Below are 19,963 nucleotides of genomic sequence, written 5' to 3'. Positions count from 1 at the left end.
GTGTTAGGCTATGGAGGCGTTTTTTGTGGGGGCCTGAGTGTGCCGGTGGGGTGTGGGGTGTGCTGTGTGCGCTTGGAAAGCAGCCCCGAGCCCCTGGTGGCCCTCCACTCGGGTGCCCCTCCCCCCTGCCCCCCTAATGCCTGATGGAGCAGGGACCCCACAGGGAAGGAAAGACGAAACCCGCCTCCCTGGAAGACAGTCCCAGCCTCTAGTCCCACCGTCAGCCCCACCTGACTGGGACCCTAAGACAGGCCAGGGGTCGGCCTCCTCGCACTGCCCAGCCAGCCACCTCCACTGGGTCCCGCCTCCCAGGGTCCCCTCTGTGGGGCTCTGCCCTGCCCCCTCACCCCAGTGCTTACTTGTCCAGACCAAACCCCTCCTCTACCCTCCCTCCAGACTCTGATCTCAGCTGTGTTCTCGGAACAGCCCAGCCCCTAGATCTTGAAAGTTCCTACTTTTCTTACTGCCTAAGTAAAATATTTCTGGGGGAGCCTGAACGGCTCAGTTGGTTGAGCTGCCTCTTGATTCCGGCTCAGGTCATGATCTCGGTCATGGGATCAAGCCCCAGGTCTGGTGCCCACTCAGTGCTGAGTCTGCTTGAGACTCTCTTTCTCCCTCTCCCACTTTCCCTTCCCCCATCCCCGCTCCCATGCACACCCTCTGTCTCAAATAAATCAATCTTGAAAAAAAATTTCCATCACTAAGAAGTCTGGAAATACAGGTAAGAAAAAAAATAAGCCCATAATCCCCAAACCAAGAAATAATAATTGTTAATGTTTTTATATTTATTTTTCTATGCTTTTTTTCTCAGTGTATTAAATATTTATTACTTTAGAAAAGCGGGATTGTTTAGAGTTTTGCAAGGCCCCTGCATACCTTTTTGTAAACCTTTTTTTCATGTGATACTATAGTGTAGCCCTCATGTGACGTGAACTTTTCTATCAATAAATACAGCTCTTTGTCACCATTTCGAATGGCTGCATGTGTTCCGTGATTGCAAAATGTATTTAAGCAACCGCCCACTGATGACCATTTATATGGTGTTCAATGTTGTGCCGTTATTATGCACGCACATTGCATTGTGTTTCCTTATGCATATAAATTTATGAACATGAGTTTTCCTTGGGCTGGATTTTTAAAGTGGGTAACCTGGGTGGATGCTGTCACGACTCCAGCCGAAGGCCGCCAGGAACACCCGTGTTGAGCTAGCTGGCTCAATGAGCAAGCGGCTCATTGCAGTGAGGGGGGATAGCCGGCAGGAGGGGCTGTGGGGGCAGCGTGGTAAGGGAGTGTGCGGAGGCAGGTGGTGTAGGATTTGGACCTGGGTCCGAAGCTGCTGGGGAAGATGCAAGGAAGCAGGGCTTTGTTCCACGTCGGATGCTCTCAGGGCAGAGACGGTTCTCAGGTTGGGTATCTCCGTACATCGTATCTAGACTAAGGCAAAGCTGTAATTGGTAAAGAAGCAATAGTTGCTCATATATATTAGCCGGGATGAAAGGATATATTCGGGCTTTTTTGTGGCATGGATCATGTTCATGTTCTGTGTTTAGGCTGGTTCTGGCATGGTCTTGTTTCAGCCTCGATCCGTCACAGCGAGCCTCGTCTGACACTGATTTTCTTCGAAACTGTGCTCAACTGGAGAACAGCAAAGCCTAGCAGGAGAGCCAGACCAGCTCCTGGAGCTCACAAGCTGTTTTTCTCCTTCTTGAAGGTCAGACACCTTTTTAAAGCTTGGGAAACCCATCACCAAATAGGCCTTCACTGAGGTTGTACTCAAATCTACCCCCTCCCCCCCCCCCCACCGCCACGCACACACTCAGTACACACACATACACAGGATATTACCTTCGAGGCATAGAGCTGTCTCTGGCCTACTCCGCCTTTGACCGGGCCTAGCCTGGGAAGCCCCGGCCCACCTTTGCACTAGGCTACCTTGCTAGATCTATCCACAGGTCCGCTGTGCAGAGTCCCTGGCCTTGGGAACCCCTCTGGGTTGAGAGCAGCGTCTCTGGGTCCTGCATTCCCTTTACATAATGCCACACATGCTTGCAAACGTTCGCCCACGTGATGGTGGCTAAGGACGATTTAAATGGCTCTGCCTTGCTGAGTGAGTGGGAGGAGCACGGAAAGCTAGCACCTGACCCACCATCCACAGCTCCCCCTGCAACCGGCATTACAAACTTCAAGATTCTCAGCAGCTCTCAGAAGTTCGGTTTTGCCAAGTTCGGTTTTTCTGTTGAAATCCCAAGGTTCAAACATCATTTTCTTTTCTTTTCTTTTTTTCTGGCTCAGCGTTTCCTTAGGGCTCTGGAGTTAAAGTTGACGTGGCTGAGATCTGAAGCTTACTAACGAAGACCGAGTGGATGAGAGAGAGAGAAAAGAAGGAGGTGGTCACTGATGACTGGGATGGGGGAGTCAGTGGAGGGAGGCTCTTTCTCTTTCAAGGTTCGGGCTCAGCCCTTCCGGTGTGAGATCGGAGGGGCCCAAGGCCCTGCCAGGAGCACCCTACCCCCCACCCCACCCATTTCAGGCAGTGAGAGAAGTGCTCAGCGGTGTGTGGGGAACAGGGGATGGAGGTGACTGGCCCGACTGGGGGCTCAAGCTCCCTGACAGTGCTTCTTACACTTAATTTTCAGCCCTAGCAGGATGCTCAGATTTTCTAGCTAAGCCTCTCTGCTTTCTAGGACATTCCATCTGAGAAATTGAACAAGGAAGGGTGAGTGTTCCTACAAGAGCAGGGTGGAGGTGTGTGCACAGGCAGGGAAGGGATTGGAAGGAAGAAGCCTGTCGACATTTGAGGCCCAGGGGGCTCCCTCGGGGTTTGCACTCCCAGCCTTGAAACAATCTGGTGAATAGGAGCTATTTTTATTTCTATTTTACAAGAAGAAAACAGACGCTCAGAGAAGTTTAAAACGTGCGGATAGGGCCGAGGCGCTCAGCCGGGAGATGGGGCAGCCAGGACTGGGCCTCGGGGCTTCAGGGTCAGCAAGTTCCCTCGCATTGCTCAGGCTGGCAGCTTCCTTTGTAAGGAAGTCCATCGGAAGGTGGTGGGAGAGAAGGCTCGGGGAAGGGAGTGGGCACCAGGGCCCGCGGTGGTCCTCACACCCATTCTGCCGTTAGGCTGATGGGCAGCCCTGCCTTGAGTCTGGGCTGGCTCTGCTACGTCTTTATGGTCTATGAAAACCCTACTCCTTGTTCCATAGGTGGGAATGGCTATGGGACCCGTGGCACCTCCCCAGGCCGGTGGCAGGACCCGTGACACCTCCCCTGGCCAGGCTCCTGAGTCCCCTAGGAGCCACAGCAGACTACGGAGAATTCACAGGTCTGTCTTTTGGGAGTATTAGGAGCTGGGAAACACAGCTTGGAGACCAAAGCGGGAGGGCTAGACAAAGCCCCTTCCCCCATTCCCACCCTACAGTGCAGTCAGACCACATGGTCATTTCTTCTGTAGGTCCTGACCCCTCTACTGGGGACACCCACCCCTGCCCCACCGTCCGGTCTCCCAGCTAACGTCTGCTCCCTTAAGACTCATTGTTGATGGCACTTCCTCCAAGGAAGCCTCCCTGAACCTCCTGGCCTGGGTCAGTTGTTTCTAAATGTAGGTTTTATTATTATTCAGGCACGATGAGGCCAACAGATCATGAGACAAGTGCCATTGAAGACAGTCTTACTCCCAGCTCCCAAGTGGAGAGGGTACGCCTTGCCGGGCAGGATCACGTAGGGAAGCACCAGGGTTGGTCAGAAGGCAGAGGGGCAAGGGGAAGATGTGGGTAAGGAACCTTCATTGTGGTTTCCAAGGGAAGGAACAGATGAAGGGGGTAAATAGACTTAGGACCCACTGGTTTGCATCATTTCAGTAGGCTCTGGGCTGGAGGGTTCTCTGTAGTTGTTTGGTACTTGGCCCTGGGGTGATCAGGGTTGGGGGGACGGTGTACCTGAGTGTGAAAGCCAATAAAAGAAGTGATGGGGAGGGACACCTGGGTGGCTCAGTGGTTGAGCTTCTGCCTTTGGCTCAGGTCGTGATCCTGGGGTCCTGGGATCGAGTCTCGTGTTGGGCTCCCTGCATGGAGCCTGCTTCTCCCTCTGCCTACGTCTCTGCCTCTCTGTGTCTCTCATGAATAAATAAAATCTTAAAAAAAAAGTGATGGGGATATGGGCTCTGGGTTAGTTTGGTTTGAAAATGAAAACTCACTAATGGGCAAGTGCTTTACTAGCTCTAGGAGTTGGCTAACCCTGAGAAGGACACACAGTCCCTTCCAGGTCAGTAAGACCTCAAGACGTCAAAGCATAAGAATAAAAAGACATGCTCCCTGAAGTTGGTTACCCCTCCTGTGAATTCTTGGAGCTGACTGCGCTGGACTCTTGTCCACCACCCGGTACCCTGAGAGGGCAGAGGTAAACCTCCAAAAGCGAAGCGCCAACACACAAAAGATGAATTTCAGGTGCAGCTCACAAATGACTCTTATATTTTATTTTTTATAAGATTTTACTTATGTATTCATGAGAGAGGCAGAGGCACAGGCAGAGGGAGAAGCAGGCTCCCTGTGGGGAGCCGGATGTGGGACTCGATCCCAGGACCCCAGGATCACGATCTGAACTGAAAGCGAATGCTAAACCACTTGAGCCACCCAGGTGCCCCATAAATGACTCTTTTAAGATAGTCATATAGTTACTGTAATGTATTTTAGAAGTAAACCAGCATATCAAAATGTTATTTCATTGATAAAATAAGTTTCAAGTGATTGCTGAGTAAATAACATTCCGGATGCCATGAGGCAATGACATTGCACGGGTGGCACTGATCCTCCACTTTGTCCCATTGTATCCCCAACCCCGCAGCACAAGCTTGAGGCTCAAACTTTGTTTAAATGCGTGAATGGAGAAGCCCTAGGCTTGCAGTTTGTCATCACCGCACCCCCCCCATCCCTGGCTGTACCAACCTGGAAGTGTGAGAATGATGGGATGAGCAGGGCCGGAGCTGGGGAGTTTTTTTGCATGAGCTCTGTTGCACAGATGAGAAACTGAGCCCAGAGCCAGAGAGAAGGCTGCCCTGAGGTCACACAGCAAGTCAGTGGCCAGGGTCCGACCCAGTCCAGGGCTCCTCACTCAGCACTGAGACTGCCCCACTCCCAGCCACATAGGACTCAGTTCAAGAGCAGAACCCACTCTGCTTCTTGGGGGGAAGCCCCTCTCTGTCTTCTGGCTCATGCACTACCTCAGCCAGAGGCTTCATCTACAGGTGCGTCCCGCCGCCCAGCAGCAGCCTGGACCCTGGTGCACAGACAGCCACCCACCCCGGGGGGATCCTGATTTGGGCACTCACAGGAGCCTCCCACTGCGGACACACTGTGTCCTGGGCCCTGAGTCTTTTAAAATGAGGGTCCTTAGAGCCAGCACTCAGGTTCTGAGACCAGGACCCTCCAAACTGCCAGGACCTCAGGCCTCTGAGCCTGCCTTCCACTCAGGCAGGTTAAGGTTATATCTAAGGTCACACACAGCTTGTCAGTGCCAGACCCAGGGTCAGAATTGGGTATTCTTTCCTAGGGACCCCACTTTCTCCCCATATGGGTAACTGGATGAAGTGGGCTGAAATGGGCTCTCTGGGAAGCTACGAAGCGATTTGTCCCTGGAATGTTCAAGAAGATGGACATCCCAACCAGAATCCTCCTGTAACTGGCATGGGAGATTTTGGTGCAAGGTGGTTCTAGCTGAGAGCTGCGCTCAATGGGGTTTGGTGTCTGGGCCACAGAAGAAGGCCTTTGCTCTGGGGAATGTATGGCTTGGCTGGGCCCATGGGGCATATATCCTGGCCCCCTGGGCACCACCACGAAAAGGCTTTTAGGGAAACGTGCTGGGAGCCATTTCCATGTATCTGTGTTTGTAATCGTTGCCTGTGCCTAATAGCTCAGCGCCCCAGAGTTGTATGGGGGATGTACGTGCAGAGGGCTTTGGGGATGAGCTGAAAGTCCAGATCCCTGAGGTCAGATCCTACAGGGAGTGATGGACACAGCCAAGGCCAAGGCCCGGCCTAGGGACCCTGGGGAACATGGCACCCTGGGATGCTTCCCCCGAGTGGCCGCTAGATGGCGCCCAAGGGCCAGCTCTCACCTGGGCCCCAGAAGCGGGGCCTGGAGGGTGTTGCTGGGCTTGCCTGTGATGGACACGATGGTCCAGGACAAGGTATTTCAGACTCGTTAACTGAAACCGTACATGGGGACCTATATTCCAGGGACAAGTAGCTGAGAAAAGTTGGGGGTGGAGGGAAGGGAGCAGGAATCTGTCCATCTGCTGAGATGGGATTGTGACCCACAAGAAACAGATACACACATACGTGAACACGTGTGTATGCACACACACACACACACACACACGCACCGTGCTATCCACGTGCAAAGGCAGAGCAGTGGGTAGGGACTGGTTCGTCCAATTGTCCCAGGCAAGAGACATCTTTTGAGCACTTCCTCAGGGCTGAGTGTGGTTGTTGGGTCCCGTGGGATGCAGGGATGGGCAAGCCACCATAGAACAGCCCACAGAAGCCAGCTACTCCTCCAAGCAGAATGTGGGTGTCCGAAAAGGTAGAGTCACAGATCGGAGGCTGAGGAGGGAGGGACGTTTAAAGATACCTCCTATTCATGGAGTGTTTTAGAGTTTCTAGAATCAGCTACAAGTAGGCAGAGCACTTGCTTTCCTGTTTCACTTTATAGCTTATATGAGTCAGGGAAGGCTGCACATAAAGAGCCTGGAGAAAGCCCATCTCGGGTCCTACGGGCTACACTGACCCCCCAGCTGCTCTGACCGTGGCTGGCACCCCGGGGTGGAGGGCCAAGACTTTGATGGGCCGGGATTTCCCAAACATGATGCATGTAGCCCCACCTCCTAGTGTGGGGCCTGGGCTCTGCAGACCAGGTCACTGAGTCACTGTCTGTGGCCCCCAGAATGAATGCTTTTGACTTTTAGGCGGTTCTTAGTTCCCGGAGACAACTGGTCAAAAATCATCTATCGCCGAACTCAATCATCAGGCGTGGTATTAATAACATAAAACTCTCCCATTCTTATTTAAATGTTTTTGTCAAGACATTTCTGAGCAGCTGAGCTAGAAATAGAGCACCCCAGAATGCCAAACCCGGCAGGGATCTGAGGGGCCTTCCAGTGCAGTCTTCTCATTTGGCAGGTGAGGCCTGGGGACTTGAGGCTGGACTCTCAGGGAGGCCCCTGTGGATATTCCAGATTACCCCAGGAGCCGTAAAGAAACGTGGCGCCACGTAGCAACAGGGATGGCACGGGTCCCCAGAGGAGGGAGGCCTGTGAGATGCCCCCGTGCCCACAGCCCCTGGTGAGCACCTCCACCCCAGCCCCCAGCCAGGCCGAGACAGACCTGGAACAGGAAGTGCTCAGAACCTTTCCTGATGTTGCCGTGGTGCCCACAATCCAGAGACCAAGGGCAAGCTCCCCCGCCAAAACACCTTGGTCCCGAAGGAGAAAAGGGTGAGCCCCAGGTGACATGAGCTGGATTCAAAGTCAGAACGTGAACAGCCTGCCGTGATCCTGTACCTCAGAGACCTATACAACCAGAGTGCCTCTGTTCTAGAAGCTTCTCCTATAAACGTACATGTGGTGGCGAGGGGACTTCAGGGCAGTAAGTGTGGCTGGTGCTCTTCACCCACTTTAGAGCCAGAGGAGGATCCCTAGGGACCTGCCTGGGTAGAGAGAGGCTTCAGGGGCTCCAGGCTGGGAGGCACGTGGAGGCAGGTAGCAAATTCTACGACCAACCTACTTACAGACCTCCTTCGGTTCCCATGCCTTGGGAAAGGGGCCAAGAATTGTGGGTTATGGCCCATCTGGCTTTTCCTGAACCACTTTCCTAGCACAAGAGCAGAGAATTGTCAGTCCCCTGATGGGCTTTAAAAAGTCATAGATTCTCTCGATTCAATGAATAACTCACCCTTGGAAGTTGACTCATTATTACTTTTATGGCAAAATACAGAATCTTCAGGCCAATCTCCTGTTTTGAAGAGCCCTTCTGGAAAGTCTTTGAGACTGTACACCTTACCTCTTCTGTCTTCCAGGTGTTTCCCACCCCCCGCCCCTGTATGTAATCACCACCAACCACTGTTTGTGAAAATGCTGCATCCGGTAAGTAGAGCAATTTCGTCAGGCAGAAGGCAGTGGTGAAGAGCAGAAGCACCTGCTTACAGCTCTGTCACCTTATTTCCGCAAGGGATGGGTCGGGCATCACTCAGGTCCCCCATCTTTTTTGGGTGACCCTTCCGTCAGAGCAGCCCTGCTGTCAGAGCCGACCCCATTCACAGGGCTGCAGCTAGATTCACAATCTGCAGTGTCGATCGCCCGCATATTCCAGGCCCTAGAGCATAGTTCCCAGACTTCATCTTCTCATTTTAACATCCTCACCATCGCCATCGCCGTCGCCGTCATCATATGATGATCGAAAGGCTCAAAAGGTTAAATGACTCGCTTAAGGCCATACAACCCGTTAGTGGCGATAACAAGATTTGACTTCAATTCCCTGTTCCCTGGCCCCTGGGCTCCCCACCACCCTGCGGGTGACTGGCATCACTCCGGAACAACTGCACCCATTCCTATGGGTCCCTCATGGTACCTTCCCCGGTTAGCTTTCCTCGAGCCACCACATCTGAGGCTTACATCCATGCTGACTATCCTGCTGAAGCCCCAGGACCTCAAGCAGATACCTAAGTAAAAGGCCCTGCCTGGTGGCCCCGCTGTCCATTCCTGGGTATAGACCCAAAAGAATTGAAAACGCGTGTTCAACCCAAAACTTGCACACAAACGTTCGTAGCAGCATTTTTCACAATCACCGAAAGGTGGAAAGGGCACAAGTGGCCATCAAGTGACGCACGAATAAAGAAAACGTGGTCTCTCCACACAGTGGAATATTATTCGGCAATAAGAGGGAATGAAGTTCTGACACCTGCTACTGCAGGGATGAGCGTGGGAAACTTTATGCCAAGTGAAAGAAGCCAAGCCTAAAAGCCCACGTACTGTATGATTCCATTTATATAAACATCCAGAATAGCAAATCCATAGAAGCCGAAAGCAGATTGCTGGCTGCCAGGGGCTGGGGGAGGGGAATTAGGAGTGATGGCTTAAGGAATCTAAGGTTTCCTTTGGGGGGAATGAAAATGCCCTGAACTGGACGGTGGTGATAGCTGTGCAACCTCATAAATGTACCAAATGCCACTAAATCACATGCGATAAAGTGGTGAATGTCATGTTTTGTGTGTTTTACCACAATAAAAGGGAACAACAGATCCCTACCTAGGATCTCCTCAGTTTGGTATCTCTCTGAATCCCAAGTGAGGATAAGCATGTAAAGAAGAGACTCTTGAAATATCATCTTGGCCCCACTCGTGGGGTCTTCAGAACCACCTGCAAAGAAACCATCTTTCTCCCTGACCTTTTACCTCTGGTACCTTCTGTCCCAGATCCTAGGTTCCAAATTTCCTTGAACCCCTTTGTCTACTGAATATGATATTTGCCTTGAGAAGATGGTTCCTGAGAATTACTGGCCATGTTTGAAAATCAACCAGTATTTAATTTAATTTTTTTCTTAAAGATTTTATTTATTTATTCCTAAGAGACACACAGAGAGAGGGAGAGACACAGGCAGAGGGAGAAGCAGGCTCCATGCAGGGAGCCCGATGCGGGACTCGATCCTAGGACCCCGGGATCACACTCTGAGCCAAAGGCTCAACCACTGAGCCACCCAGGCGCCCCCAATCTGTTTTAAAATGTATCTTGATTTCCTTTCTCTTGTACACTTCGGAAAAGCTGGCCTTTGGACGATGTTAAGAAAGGATTCTCTCCCTTCCTTGCTTCCCAAGTGGTACAGAGGTCGGCTGGAACGCCGGATGGTTGGCTCGACCAACCGGTGGCGTTTCCCCAGGGAGCCTTTCTCCGGGGACCTGCTGGGACTCTCCCAGATGTGCAAGGCTCTGAACGTGGATTTTGAAGAAGTTCTGAAGGACCCAGACAGGTAGGGAGGTCCAAGGCCTATGGCCTGGGATGCGCCTCCGTGGAACCACATTTCTGGGTAGTGTCCCATGGTGGGGCTGCTCTACCTGGGCAGATGGGCTGCTCTGGGCCTCCGTCAGGACCAGCCTTCAGGGATGGACAGCCTCGGTGTGACCACTTCCCCTGAGGATGTCTGTGTGTGTGATAAAAGTATAGACAGAGACTGGCCTTTTTTTTTTTTTTTTTTTAAGATTTTATCCATTTATTCATGAGAGTCATAGAGAGAGAGGCAGAGACACAGGCAGAGGGAGAAGCAGACTCTCTGCAAGGAGCCTGATGTGGGATTCGATCCCAGAACTCCTGGATCACGTCCTGAGCCGAAGGCAGGCCCTCAACCACTGAGCCAGCCACAGGTGCCCCGTCCTTTTTTTTTTTTTTTCTAGATTTTTCCTTTATATTGGGAACTTTGGCCCTAACAGGATTCTGTTATATTTATCAACTGATTTATTGACGAAGAAAACTTAGAGTCCTGGCTTAGAGTCCGACCCTATCTCATAAATTCGTATTTCCACGCCAGTCACTTGGCTCCCCATGTGTGAGAAGCTGGCTCCCCCCTCATCCCCAAGGAACTCTAACAGCAGGCTTAGAGCAGCACTTCTCCATGTGGCAAGTGCTTTCTGGCCTCTCCTGGGACGCAGAGCTGGACCCTATCGCAGGAGGGGTAATTCACTTCCCTGGTGCCACAGCCCTCCCTGGCCTGGCAATACCGGCCCTGTGGGCACAGGATCGAGTCTAGCTGAGCACGACCTGTGCCCCTGGACGGTGCTCAGCACCAAAGAGCTCCTTGCTCCCTGTTTGCTGGGCCAGCAGCCGAATCTTTCCCATCTAGACCCCCTGGCCAGCCCTGCTCCAACACCCTGCCCCCTCACAGGTGACTCTGTTACACACATTGGGATAAATCACATCCATCTGGGTTTGCTGCCTCAATTCTCTGATGCTTGCAGGGGAGAAAAATTGAGTGCTGTGAGTTGCTGTTTTGGGCATCAGCCTTCAACTCTCTTGAACGGATTTTATATTTATTTTATATTTTGTTTGGTTAGGACCTTGAAGAAGTCTTAGGGTTAAAACTCACTGGGCCAGGACCATGCTGGGGATGTAGGCCATGGAGTGGGGCCTGGGAATAGAGAAGCCAACTGACCCGGAAAGCTGACGAGGGTGGCTGGGCAGGAGGAGCAGAAATCTCCAGGACTCGGTCTGCATGATTGCTGAGCAAGGCCAGGGGTGGTGGCCTGAGAGCAGGGCACAGAAACCTGAGGGATGGTGGCAGGTGTTCTGGGTTTCAGGTTCAAGCCAGTGGCTAAACCTCTCTGAGCCTCAGTTTCCTCACCTGTGAAATGATGATAACAGCATCTTTTTTGAAAAATCATCTTGAGGATTAAATCAGTACCTTGGAAATGCTTAGCACTGTGTCTAGCAGACAGCAGAGGATCTTTCAGTGGAGCTTCTATTAGCCTGAGCAACAGTTTAGCTGTCGGTGCCGGTGATTTCATTTTGGGGAGTGCCAGGCCTGTGCTCTGCCAGCCGACAACCCCATTTTACACTCTGCCTTTTGCCACCTTCCCTCAAATTGTCAAGGCACATTGCCTGCAACACAGCAGTGACACAGCGTGCCTCTGTCCTCGGGGATGCTAGGAAGCTGCCCAGAGGCCAGCGGGGGCAAGGAGGCACTGTGGGGAGGCTGATCCCTCGTGTTCGTGGCGGCCAGCGGATCGAGGCTCAGCTCAGCCGGGCAGTGGGGCTCTTCTCCACGAGCTCTCATCCTCCTTCTGAGACAATGGACCTACCCGGGCATGTTCTGGTGGGTGCTGGGGATGGCAGGGACACGAGATAAGCCCAGGTGCACAAGCGCTTTCCAAACCTTCAGCCACACCACATCCACCGACATCAAGGCAAGCCACATGGCCAAAGCCAAGGGCCAGGAAATCAAACTGGCGTTTTGCGAGTATTAAACCAAAAGCCCTTTGGATGGTTTGCTGCAGGAAGGCCTTACGTCCATAAGACACATAGAGAATTTCTCCCTCTTCCCTCTTTTCTCTCCATAATGGGTCATGACTAGGGGGACTGAGTCCCCAGCCTAATAGTGTGCTCCTAGTATTCTCACGTGCCACTTTAGCCCAGGCTGTCTAGGCCCAAAGAGTGAAGAGGACAGCTCACAGATGCCATCTATTCCCTTAACTTTTCCAGTGGCTCTAAAATAAACCTAGCCCTTGGAATCTGCAGAGCCCACACGATAAGTGGTATATCTTGGCAAGGACCCATGACACCAGGAGAAGGCAATGTGGTCACTTCTGTTGTCTGGCTCAGCCGATGACAGTGATGTTTGTGAGGGTAGTGAGCTCATAGGCATTGCCCATAGTTTCCAAAGTCCATTACTCCATTTTGAGATCACAGTCTGAACCCCTGACCTTGGCCAGCTTTTCCCAGACGTGTGAACCAAGCCACCAGAAGGATTGAGGCTAGCTTGGGTCAGGTCCACTACCGTTGGATAAATACTTCAAGCTCTCACTGCCTTTCTGGGGCTGAGTCACTAGTAGCCACTATCCTTACTTGGAAAGGGCAGCATGTGGTTAATGTTATTCTGGATATAGGTGCCCCCACCCAAGCCCCCCTCTCTGAACCCTGGTCATGAGGGTTCTTGGAACCATTGGAAAACAGCATGGCAAAAGTGACACGGACCAGATGTGGTCATCAAGTGGCCTTTGGCTAGTTGACTTTCTTGGGATGACTGTCTTCAAGCTGTGAATATGTGACTCAAACTTTGTTTCACATCCTCGCTCAACAGGATGAATGTAGTTAGTTCACAGAAAGATACCTTATCTTTGTCATCCGCCAATCATTGAATGGATATTTATTGAGCACTTGCATGGTGGCCATGCCAGGGTTCCAGCAGCAAATAAATGCTGAATCTGTCTTTGTGGAATGTAGAGCTTAGAGCAGAGGCGATCACAAGACACTATAGAGGAATTTTTTTTTTTTTAAGATTTAATTTATCCATGAGAGACACACACAGAGGCAAAGACAAAGGCAGAGGGAGAAGCAGACTCCCTATGGGGAGCCCTATGCAGGACTCGATCCCAGGACCTTGGGATCATGCCCTGAGGCAAAGGCAGATGCTCAACCGTTGAGCCACCCAGGTGTCCTGATATAGCAGGAGTTCTAAGGGGGGCAATTCCAGGGCGGTGAGTGGAAGGACCACCTGCTCAATCTCCCCAGTGAAAGGAACAGCTAAGCTTACCTAGGAGGATGAGGAGGAGCTCATCAAGTGAAGAGGTCAGGAGGAGAGCACTTGGGGCCCAGGATGCTGTATGGCCAAGAGAATGGAAGCAAGAGACAGTGGGTTCAGGCGGTTGAGAAGGGCCGGAGCAGGGAGTGTAGAGCTGAGCCATGCTGAGGAGTGGGGGCTTCCCTCCAGAGCACTGGGGAGACACTGAAGGATTCTCAGCAGGAGAGACACGAGAGCAGATGTGTGTTTTACGTGGTTCTCAGGCTGCAGCATCCCATGTGCATCTGAGGGGAGCTCCCCAGAGACTGGAGGAGATAATGATGGGTTGGATGAAGCTCGCAGCAGTAAGGGGAAAGGAGACCTGATATTTGTCAGATCTTGGCACTTGATCAGATGTGACAATAGTCAGTGTGCTGGCCTGGGCAACTGCAGGCTGGTGGGGCCATTTGCTGGAGAAAGAGCAGGGTTGGTTTGGGATAAAATCTGAGTTTCGCTCTTGGACACATTGAGAATGGGGCATGCGTGACCCCAACACAGAAGTACTCGTGAGTAACTTCCCAGAAATGCCCAGAATCTTCTCTTCCTTTCTCCAGCAGGTGTTTATGGAGCATCTACTATATGCTAGACATTGTTTTAGACATTCACGAGAGAGGAGTCATTCAGGCAACCTGATATAACCCCCAATATCTTCTTGGTAAAGGCTACCCACAAACCAAAAACAGAAATCGATGTTTTGAGCCAGCCACCAGACAGAGCCTATCATTAGTCACATCAGCAGACGAATGGTGACCCAAGGAAACTCCCAAGGGGCAAGATGTGATGGGATAGATTAATGGATGCTTCAGGGACACTTACACTGGAATAACACATGTTGCAGTTGAGAAAAGGTCATTATTAACTCCTGAATTTTTTGTTTGTATTTTCCCTTGAGGTTATATGTTTCACAAATCCAGAAAATTTTCTCCAGGAACTTGAAGAACAAGACCATCCAGAGTAGGGAAGCAGGTGAGTGCTTGGCACCAGTGGATTCAATCAAATGCCTCCGCACTCAGGGCCAGCCGTGGTTTCCACAGAAGGAAACCAGACGCTAGGCCCGGTCACAGGCCCATAAATTCCAGCTTCTGTCCACTGCACATCATCTAACATCAGATAGGCGCTGTGAATATGTCAGACGCACCATGAAATGATGCATGAAACCAGGCTTGGCAAACACATTTTCGTATGCTAACTGGTCATAGTAAAGATAGATATGCTGATGTGAATAAATAGGGTTTGGGTCAGAAGACTAAACGGAAGCCCTGTCAAGCATGGGCAGCTGTTCTCTGTCCATTTTCACTCTAACCAGTCATGAGTTGGACATCACATCTGCACTCGTCCAAGAGGACTTTTCTGGTGTAGAATGAGGAACCAGATGAGGTCTGTCCAACTGGGGAAGGGTGCATTGAACCTCACCAGGCCTGGGGAGGTCAGCTCCTTAAAGGAGATTTTTTTTTCTCAGATTTATTTATTCATTTTAGCGAGGGAGAGGGGAGGGGCTGAGGGAGAGGGAGAGAGAATCCTCAAGCAGACTCCCCCGCTGAGCACAAAACCCGACATGGGGCTTGATCTCATGAGCCTGGGACCATGACCTGAGCTGATACCGAGAGCTGCTCAACTGACTGAGTCACTCAGGTGCCCCCTTAAAGGAGATTTTTTTTCTTTAGATAAGCTGCCTGAGGTCTGAGCAGCCTCCTTCCGCAGGAGACCCTACTGGATTTCTTCTCCCCTTGTGGGCTCTGATTGACTGGAGGCCCTGGGTGGTCTGAGGCCACCTCCTGGCTCGGGAAAAAGACTTCTGGGGCTGGTGTGCTGTCTGCTATGCGTGTGCCACCGTGAAAGCAGACGTGGGTATTCAGTGAGGGGACACGCTTTATCCACAAATCTGCTCCTGCCTAAAATCACCCTAACAGGGTGAGATTCTTTCTAGCCCAGCACAACCAGGCCATCCCATGAGGTGACCCGAGATTTGAGATGCGAGCCCACATTCTGAACCACAGCCCGAAACAGTATCGTGCAGTTGGTGGATGACAGTGTCAATAACAGGAGAGGAAACAGGTGCCCAAGCTCACGCAGTCAAAATAATGGCAAGGCCATTAAGAAGTCGGTGGGACTCGTGGCTCTCAAGGTCCTATCCAACGCTGAGGTTAAGGGTTTGGGAGGATGGCCGAGCATCGCCCCCTCCCCCCAGGTCTGCACTAACAGGAGTCCAGCCTGCAGAGGCCCCCTGCTCACAGCTTCTCACGCCTCACCTGGCCAGGTATCCTTAGATCCTCCATCTGCCCTCCTGTCAAAGGCTCTCTCTTTTTAATCATCCATGCTATCCAAGGATGAGATAAAGCCCCTCGTATAAAGCCCCTTAGACAGTTTGCAAAAAGCCGCCTTTATTTTGTAATCTTGTTCACACCTATTAGCTGGGTTCTCTGGGGATCCCCATTCCCTCGAGGAAAATAAGGCTCACAATGACTGCCTCCCAGTGACCAGTCTTTGAGCTGCACTTTGCTGTCACCTTTCAGGTGGCCCATAACTAAGCACCAATGCCCAGTAGCTTCAACAGGGGACTGGGCAGCGAGAGCCCTTCCCAGGGGAGATTTGGCAACATCTGGAGACATGGGGGTCATCACAACTTAGTGGGGAGGGTGCTACTGGCCTCCCGTGGGTAGAGGTCCGGGATGTCGATGAGTAACCTACAAGGCACAGGACAGCCCCACCACAGAGAATTATCTGGCCCCCAATATGAACAGGGCCAAGGGTGAGAAATGCTATAACAGGAAGGCATGGTGAGGCCCCCAAGAGTGACCCACCCAGTGTCCTTCCCCATGAAGCCTTTCCAGTCTGCCACCTGGAGGGCCACTCATGTGCCTCTGCAGTCCTATGGTAATGGGTCAGCTGCTCGTGGATACTTACCTCTGTCCGTCTGTAAGTCTGCTTATCGTATCCCCCTGGGATCCAGTCAGTGCCCCGAGGCCCACGCTGTCTGCACTGCTTCGCTCCTGGCCGGCCCAGTGAACCCACCTGCCCACCTGCTCTGAGACTGTGATGGAATGGCAGGTGGGAGGAGCTGATGCATCTCCTGGAAGAGGGGCCGTGAAACCTCTTAACTCATCACCGCATTCTCTCCTCAGACGTGATTCTCAAATGTCTGGGCTCCACGTGGGAACTCCACCAGCCCCATCTTTTCCAGTCTGAGACCTTGGCCAAGCTCTACCTGATGGCACTGTCGCAGGGCACCACGAGCCCCAAAAAGGAACTGGAGAGGCTTCTGCAAGGTATTTTCTTCCTGGCACCCAGCGTGGAGCCCCAAATGCCCTCTGGTCTGAGGGTCCCCAGCTTGGCATTTGGTCATCTGTTTGGAGATCAAGGTCACTCAAGGCCTGTGCTGTGTCCTCATCACAGGATCCAACCTCAGTCTCCAGCTCTAACGTGGGAATTATATTTCTCACTATGTTGTTTGATGCCTAGAGGAGGTAAATAGCTGTGAAGTTCTAGAACAATGTCTGGCACATATTGGGCACTCAGTAAATGTCATTTATTTTTCTCATAACAACCCAATCCTGCCCAGCCAGCTGAGATGGAGACTCTACCTACTTCTTTGAGAAGACTGAATGGTTGTGTTGGGTCTTCTGATGGGCTTTCTGGAAGGAAGCCATAGCTCTGCTGTCTGGCCCAGGATGCCGGTTAGAGGTTTACATGTATACGTCAATGTTATGTTTCCTTTCCTCTCTCTTTTCTTAACTTCACATTATTCCATAACTTCACATTATTCCATAACTTCACATTATTCCATTCCACATATTTGGGCCACTTCTTTCTTTCCTTTTCTCCTTTTCCAACTCTGGTAATCCCCAGGCTCCTCTCTCTGTCCCTCTCCTGACGCATTGCCTTCTTTGGGCAATACAGGTTGGCGTCGTTTCAGGACGACTCCTAAGCAGGTACCGTGGAAAATGCAAGGTCTCCAAAACCAACCAGCAGGCCAGGCTGGATGGGACTGAATTTCCAGGATGTGGCAGCAAAGCTCTGTTATTTCAGAGCCAGACGGGCTGGCCAGGCCCCCAGCTGCTGCCCCCACCGAGCCTGGAGAGAGGGCCCGGCTGCCAGCCGGAATCAGCCCGGCCACAAGGCCTCTGACTCAGCCCTTCCCCGCTGCGCCGGGAGCTGAGAGCAGGCTGCGGCATCCCCCCAGCCTGGGATGACCCTCATGCTCACTCAGTAGTCTTCTTTGCTTCTTCCAAGCCTTTGTCCGAGTGTCTTTGAGCATGGGCGGCTCCCTCTGTGTCCCCTGTGCCCAGGTCAGAACACTCACCAGGCACCCGAGGAAAGGCCATGGAGATCCAGACAAGATTGCATTGGAAAGCAAGAGAATTTGGAAAGAGAAAACGCAGTTACTGTTAATGCTTGGGTCTATGATATTCTAGAATGGTCTCACTGATGAGTTTGGGTCCTGCTGAGACAAGAGCCTTGATTCAAGCCCCCTGCTGGAGGCTGGGCCTGACTGGGGTTACGGTGGGGGTGGTGCGTGGAGACATCAGGGTAGGTACAGAGATGAGATGAGACCCCCCTCCTGCCCAGACTATTACAACTTTCCAGTATCTGTCCCCAGGCCCCAGCAACTAAGCCCGTTCCTGGGGATCATGTGCCTGTCATGTGCAGTGGACATGACTACTAGCTTTTATGCACTTGTGGATGCAGGAGGTACCTCACAGTGACATTTGGATAGTCTGGCGACCACTGCTTTGTGTCCCTGAGAGCATCTGCACTGCTGTCCTGGGGTGGCGGGTGCTCTGCGGAGTCAGCCCCCTGCGAGCATCACACCACTGTCCCAGCTGCTCTCCCACCGAGAGTCCAGGATGAGCTATACTTTATCAGGACCCGTTTGTTCTCTACGAGGAACCCCCAAAAGGAAATGGTACCCCTCCACTTACTCTGGCCTAGCGGATGATATTCTCTTCTTCCCTCAACATATATCGGGTGCTTAACTTATCCTACGCATTGTGCTAGGAACTCAGTGTTGGGGGGTTGGGGGACAGACGGGCCAACCCAAGATGATGATAAAGCACAAGGAACAGCATGACCCGTCATGATATGAAGTACCACCACCCGAGGGTGTCTGTGCCCCCAGCGCACATGAGTGGGAGAGTGCTGTGCGCAGGCGGGAGGCAGTCCTAAAAGCCCAGAGGAAAATGAGTCAGAGCAGAGAACAAGGCCTGGCACTCAGTAGGCGCTCAATAAATATTTGCTAACTATGAGCCTGAACAGAGCCAGGTGCCGTGAGCGTGGTGAGGGAAGGCACCTTGAATAGATCTTTGTTCTCCCCTTTTCTCTGTGGCCTCCGTGGCTCGCACTGTGACATCCTTTATTGGATCCTGACCCGTGCCATTTTTAGTACCTGGAACCTTGAGTTCGCTAGGCTTGGAATTCTGTTAGAGTCCCCTCATTCCGTTGATTTAGCAGATATTTACTGTGGACAAGACCGTGTCGGTCTCGGAGATGGAGCTGTGAGGAAGCCGTCGGTGTGCCTGCCCCGCAGATACATGATGTGGTAGCAGGTGGCGGTAGTAGTGAGTCTAGGAGGAAGAATAAAGCCAGTTTGGGGGAAGGTAGGGGTGGGGTGCAACCTAACACACAGAGTCATGTGGGTCCCTGATGGGGGCGGGATGGAGCCCTGGGACTCTTCTGCAGAACCAGCCACAAGGAGGCAGTTTTGGGGTCCAGTGAGCCAGAGACTAGAGTTCTTGGGGCCATTGGAGGGGCTTCGTCTTTGTGCCAAGGCCTTGGGATGCCACTGGAGACCTGAGAGCAGAGGGTGTTGTAACTCACATTTCAGAATAAGTCTGAGTGGTTGTGGGAGGTTGGCGGTGAGTCAGGCTGCCCCTTCCTGGCCTCCTGGGATTCTTTGGTGGCAGGGGGTCCTCTGCTTGGACATCTTTGGGCAAAGTTTCCACAGCCACTGGGTGGATGCCTTCGTCCCCTGCTCACTGTGGTCCCATCTCATGCCAGGTCTGGGCTGGGTACTGGGTGTACAGAGATAACAGAGGCCCACCCCTTGCCCTCAAACTGCTTGCAGTCTGCAGGGGGAGAGGGAGGAGGCAGGGAGAGAGAGTGGGGCAGGGCCCAGTGAAAAGTATCTCAGGCAGTGAGAGCATCTGTTTCCCAGTTTCGGGGTCTCAGTAGCTGTGTAAGATCAGTGGGGAAGGTGGCCGAGGAGTGCATGAGAACTCTGAACTGTTTTTGCGACTTCTTATGAGTCTTCAGCTATTTCTGAACAATCGTTTCAAAACTGCATCCCCTAAACAAGCAAACAGAAACAAAACACGCTGTGGTGAATGCCAAGGTCAAGGTCGTGCAAAGGGCCATGGGCCCCCATACTGTATCCTACGCAAGTCAGTGCCACTCTCGGGTCCTGACGTCCCCATTCTGCTTCCTTTGCCAGCTCAGCTGTGTGGGAGTGTCCAGGAAAGACCCCCCATAAAGAAGATGATCATTTCCTTGAAGATCAATGACCCCCTGGTCACTAAAGTTGGTAACGTACACCTGTCTTTTTATGCCAAGAATGCCGTTGAACCGGCGCCCCTCCCAGATTTAAAAACAACACTAGGGCAAGCAAGCAGACCATGGTGTTAAGGCCTTCCTTATGAGAAACAGCTGAGCGGAGCA

General features: G+C 52.1%; 1 protein-coding gene and 1 long non-coding RNA gene across 3 annotated transcripts in view; both read left to right on the top strand.

Annotated features, from left to right (window-relative positions):
• The first annotated feature begins 1,574 nt into the window (after positions 1 to 1,574).
• On the top strand, positions 1,575 to 3,323 carry LOC144300769 (uncharacterized). The gene is made up of 3 exons (XR_013367547.1): positions 1,575 to 1,711; positions 2,293 to 2,387; positions 3,204 to 3,323. It is a non-coding gene; the product is annotated as an uncharacterized LOC144300769 (long non-coding RNA).
• A 3,961-nt stretch (positions 3,324 to 7,284) lies between these two features.
• BTBD16 (BTB domain containing 16) overlaps positions 7,285 to 19,963 on the top strand; it is a 55,246-nt gene continuing 42,567 nt past the window's right edge. The window contains exons 1-6 of one of the 2 annotated variants that reach the window (XM_077877351.1): positions 7,285 to 7,485; positions 8,067 to 8,133; positions 9,861 to 10,012; positions 14,205 to 14,278; positions 16,435 to 16,578; positions 19,740 to 19,829. In XM_077877351.1, coding sequence (XP_077733477.1) covers positions 7,310 to 7,485; positions 8,067 to 8,133; positions 9,861 to 10,012; positions 14,205 to 14,278; positions 16,435 to 16,578; positions 19,740 to 19,829 — 703 coding nt within the window. In that variant the 5' untranslated portion in view covers positions 7,285 to 7,309. Of the gene's footprint in view, positions 7,637 to 8,066; positions 8,134 to 9,860; positions 10,013 to 14,204; positions 14,279 to 16,434; positions 16,579 to 19,739; positions 19,830 to 19,963 lie in introns of both variants that reach the window. The other variant, XM_077877352.1, reaches the window with a different exon arrangement.

Source organism: Canis aureus, chromosome 29, assembly GCF_053574225.1.
Source record: "Canis aureus isolate CA01 chromosome 29, VMU_Caureus_v.1.0, whole genome shotgun sequence".
Taxonomy (NCBI): Eukaryota; Metazoa; Chordata; class Mammalia; order Carnivora; family Canidae; genus Canis; species Canis aureus.
Note: the sequence above shows the minus strand (reverse complement) of the source record. Positions and strands in the feature narration are given on the sequence as shown.